This window comes from Lolium rigidum, chromosome 4 (genome assembly GCF_022539505.1).
Source record: "Lolium rigidum isolate FL_2022 chromosome 4, APGP_CSIRO_Lrig_0.1, whole genome shotgun sequence".
Taxonomy (NCBI): Eukaryota; Viridiplantae; Streptophyta; class Magnoliopsida; order Poales; family Poaceae; genus Lolium; species Lolium rigidum.
Genome location: NC_061511.1, coordinates 179,223,783 through 179,228,385, shown reverse-complemented (window position 1 = coordinate 179,228,385; position 4,603 = coordinate 179,223,783). Strand labels below are relative to the sequence as shown.

General features: G+C 46.2%; 1 protein-coding gene across 1 annotated transcript; it reads right to left on the bottom strand.

The window, feature by feature from the left end:
• Positions 1–689: 689 nt before the first annotated feature.
• LOC124706458 (pentatricopeptide repeat-containing protein At4g31850, chloroplastic-like) lies at positions 690–4,157 on the bottom strand. The gene has a single exon (XM_047238123.1). It carries the CDS (start codon positions 4,155–4,157, stop codon positions 867–869), a length of 3,291 nt encoding a protein of 1,096 aa, XP_047094079.1. The 3' UTR covers positions 690–866.
• Between the last annotated feature and the right edge of the window lie 446 nt (positions 4,158–4,603).

The following is a 4,603-nucleotide window of genomic DNA, read 5'->3' as shown; positions in this document are numbered from 1 at the left end:
TCAAAAAATGCTCAACGGTTTGTCAAAATTTTCATGTCAGAAACATATCACATTTTTTGATAGTTCAATCGCATCTTTTATCCGATAAAAGTACCACTTCATACTTTCAAACAAATCTTCAGAAAAAATTGTTGGATTGTTTGTTACCTATTTTGTCACACAAAGATATTATTAGGTACTTTTAAAAAAAAATACTGCACGTTGCATCTTTATTCAGAAAACATACTATTGTCTTCTCCAAAAATATATTGTTGGATTGTTCGTCGTCTCTTTTATTCGTCAAAAATACTACTACCTACTTAAGATCCTCTTTTATCACGCAAAAAAAAAGTCTACAGAAAAACTACCGCCTTATTTGCCGCCTCTTTTATTTGGAAAACATATTATTTCTTCTTCTACAATAATAACTTCAGATAAAAATACTTCATCATTTGTCCTCTTTTTTATTTATAAAAAATATTGCTACTTCATATAAGCACGGAGACCTTACGCTTAACTCTGAAGAGGCCGAAATCCTAGACCCTATCAACATACAACATATAAGCAAACCAAGGCACAGCGTAACTCAACTCACAGCTAGAACATGTTGGAGATCAAGGAAAACACCAGCAGTAAGCCAGTAAGCAGACGACAAATGAGCCAAATAGCAGGCCAAAAAGCCCGAACAGAAAGCAGAAAGGGCAAAGACGAACCAGTAAACAGCTTGTTGCGGAACCTTTTGCCAGCAAAATGGAACATCAGTGCAGAATACATCTAGGAGTGTACCCTCAGATACATGTCACTGCTGGTTACTATCTACAGTTGATCATTTCTCCATTTAGAAAAAAAAAACTATACATAAAACAGCTCGTCCAACAACTAGCTTGTTACTTGTTAGTTACAAGTTGCAACATTTGGTTCGGAAGCTGCATGTAGGTGCTCGAGTTAGGCCGGCACCCTCCAACAATCATCCGACCATAGGCAGCAAATGCGTTATCAGTGCTGCCAGAAACACTGTATCCCCCTATCAGGGCATTGTATGTGAAAACATTGGGCTTCCAGCCTCTCGCCAGCAGTTCTTCGTACATTTTGCCGGCTTCAGCAGCCTTCCCTGCTTGTCCCAGGTAGAGAATCAGTGAGTTGTACGTGTACAGGTTCGGGGTGATTCCTTTCTTCTCCATGTCGTCGTAGAGGGAGACGGCTTCCTCTAACCTTCCGGATTTACCAAGACTGTGAATCAGCAGGTTATAGGTGATGAGATCAGGCTCAATTCCCATATCTGTCAGCTGTTCAAAGTAAGATAAACCATCATTCAACCGCCCAGCCGCGCAGAGGGTGTCGATGAGAACTGTGTATGTTTTTATATCCAGGCTTATTCCCTGCTCGACCATATTCTCAAAGAGCTCACAGACTTTTTCTGTGTCACCTGCTATTCGGTAACCATTTAGCAGAATATTGTAGATGGCGCAATTAGGTTTGCATCCACACTCTAGCATCTCCTCAAAAAGATCTTCTGCATATTCTATGTTTCCATCTTTTAACAGCCCATCAAGAAGAGGACCGTATGTACATGGTGTGGGAGAGAAGCCTTCGCTCATTAGCTGGTAGTATAAGTTTATAGCCTCGTCCAGCATGTTTGACTTTACAAGACCAGAAATGATCGTGTTATAGGTCACATAAGTTGATTTGTATCCCTTGTTATGCATCTCTTCTTGGACTTTCAACATGTCCTCAATCCGCATTGACTTCGCCATGGCATCGAGAATCAAATTGTAAGTAAACTCATCAGGGTCACATCCGAGACTCTTCATCTCAGCAAACAAACCTTCAGCGATCTCAATCAGGTCTTCATCCACAAGGCCACAAATAAGAGCATTATATGACCCAGTTTTTAGCGACACAGCAAGATTTTCAAACTTCTTGACGAGTTCAAGTGCCGTCAGAGCCTCCTTATGCTTGCAGAGATGCCTAATTATTGGGCACAGAAAGAAATCATCCAGGTGAATACCACTTGATGCTATGTTTTCGGCAAAATCAATTGACTTTTCTGTGCCAGCCCTATTCAGTATCGCTTCCATCAGTGCACTGAGCGAAGATCTATCCACTTTAGCATCAGGTTGAAGAATATACTCTTTAACAATATGCAGAGCTTCCTTCATCAGTCCATCTCTTACAAAACTCGGGAGGATAGTACACACTGTTGCATAATCCGGAGCAAGGACCTTTTTCATCTGACAAAACATCCTGAATGCCTCATTCAATCTGTCCTCTTTAATAAGGCCATACATAGCAGTGTTGTAAGATGAAAGGTCGGGCATGCAACCTTTCATTGACATACTGTATAGCATGTCCAGTGCATAGTTCACCTCCCCATTTTTGCATAGACAATCAAGAACTGTGTTGTACGTTATTAAATTAGGTGGAAAGCTTTTAGATTTCATTTCTTCAAGCAGATGCATTACCTCCTTGACTTTACCTTCCCTTCCTAATCCTGCCAAAAGTGTGTTGTAAGTATAGTCGGTGGGATCAAGATCCATTCCTTTCAATTCATAGAAGACTCTCCAGGCTTCATTTCCCCTGCCTGCCTTGTAGAGCATATCAATCAACGAATTCATTGCAATAACATCAGGAATACATCTGTTTTCAATCATTTCAGAGAAGATCTTCATGGCCTCATCAGCATTGGATGCCTTGCTGCAACACTTGATCATCATAGTGTAGGTGATGATGTCTGGACTAATCCCCATAGCTTTTAATTCATCGAAGACCCTTTTTGCCATTCCAAGCCTACCAGATTTAGCAAGACTATACAAAACGGCATTACCAGCAACAACATCAGGAACAATCCCTTTGCTCTTCATAAGCTCATACCTCTTAACTGCTTTCAGAGATTCGCCAGATTTTCCATGGTAATTTATGAAAAGAACATATGTATAGCCATTTGGAGTAGGGCCGTGAACATTCATATGGTTGAACAGCTCCAGAGCATGTTTAAACCTATCGGCTTTCAGAAACCCAGATATCAAGGAGTTGTATGAGTACTGCTGAGGTACTATACCCTTGTGTTTCATCTCATCGAAAACATCTGAAGCTTCATCGACCCTCCCAACCTGGCACAATGCATCCACAGCTGCGGTATAAGCAACAACATTGTCATTGTAGCCATCAGCTTTCATTGCGTTCCATATTTCACTTACTGACCGCGAGTCACCACAGTCACCACACTTGTCCAGGAGAGTAATATAGGTCACTCGATCAGGTTTCTGATCGCTCGCTTTCATCTTCCAAAACACATCATTGGCATCAGTCAGTCGGCCGGCATCACAGAGAATCTGTATCAGCACAGTGTTGGTGATGACATCCGGCTTGCACCCCTCTTCCTCCATCTTCCGGAAAACCTTATGCGCCTCCTCAAACCTTCCAGCTTGTCCAAGAACCCGGATACAGATGGTGTAGCTATACACATTTGGCTTCACTCCACGAGCCTCCATGTCGCCCAGCAACCCAACAACCGTCTCGACGTCCCTCCTCTTCCCGAACGCCAGCATCAGCACGGAGTACGTCCTGACAGTCGGCAGGACACCGTCTGCCGCCATCGCCCCGTACACCTCCATCGCCTCCCTCTCGCACCCGCACTTGACGAGGAAATAGATGAGGCCATTGTAGCTGTAGGCGTTCAACACGATCCCGGCCTCTTTCATCACCGGCAAGGCTACCGGCGCGCTCCGGAGGCCCCCTTGGACGCCGAGCGCGCCGAAGATGGTGGTGAAGGTGGTCACATTGGCCTTGACGATCTGCCTCTGCATTAGGTCGAACACCTGGGCCACGTCCCCGACCTGGCCGTGGGCGCGCATCAGCTCGAGCGTGTAGTTGCACGACGCCGTGGTGTGGACGACCCTGGGCTGCCGCGCGACGGACCTGAACAGCTCGAGCGCCTCCGCTGGGTCGGCGGCCGACCGGAGCATGTGGACGACGTCCTCCGCGCCGGGCCGGCCCACCACCCGTTCGTCGCAGGGCGGCGGCGCGAGCTGGCGGCTGCCGGCGCGGCTGCTTGGCCGCCTCTTGGGCGGGGCAACCACGAACCCAGGAGAGCTCCTGGGCTTCTGGGACCGGGGTGTACCGGCACCGGCGCCGCCGCCGCTGCTCACGACTCCCGAGCAGGAGCAGCATAGCTCCATGGTGGCTAAGGGTGTCAAGTGGGATTCCACTTTTGTCCCACTTATAGTATAATTTGACTTTTTTAGTACAAATTTTGACATCAAAATTTGAACTACATAGTACAAAATGACATCCCACTGGGATCCCACCTTGACACCCTAATGGTGGCCGCCCGCGCCCACCTGAAAATTGAGAAGCAGAGTGTGAGGAGTTGAGTAATGAATCCATTGGGAAATTGCAGCGCGGTTCTTGAGCCCCGTGAAATTACCTGCAGCTGGTGCTGGAAATGGAGGATGGGGAGGCGGGAGGCGGGAGGCGGGAGACGAAGGAGAAACCTCACCGCACAGGGAACGGGAAGCCACAGAGGAGAAAATTGCAGGCAACACCAACTGTTGAGGAAGATTTTGCACAAAACCACAACAATGGTTTGTTGTTGCACGAAACATCACATTTTGTTATAATCAGT

Coding starts and splice junctions, on each gene's coding strand:
- LOC124706458 (XM_047238123.1), bottom strand. CDS start 4,157: ATGGAGCTATGCTGCTCCTGCTCGGGAGTCGTGAGCAGCGGCGGCGGC.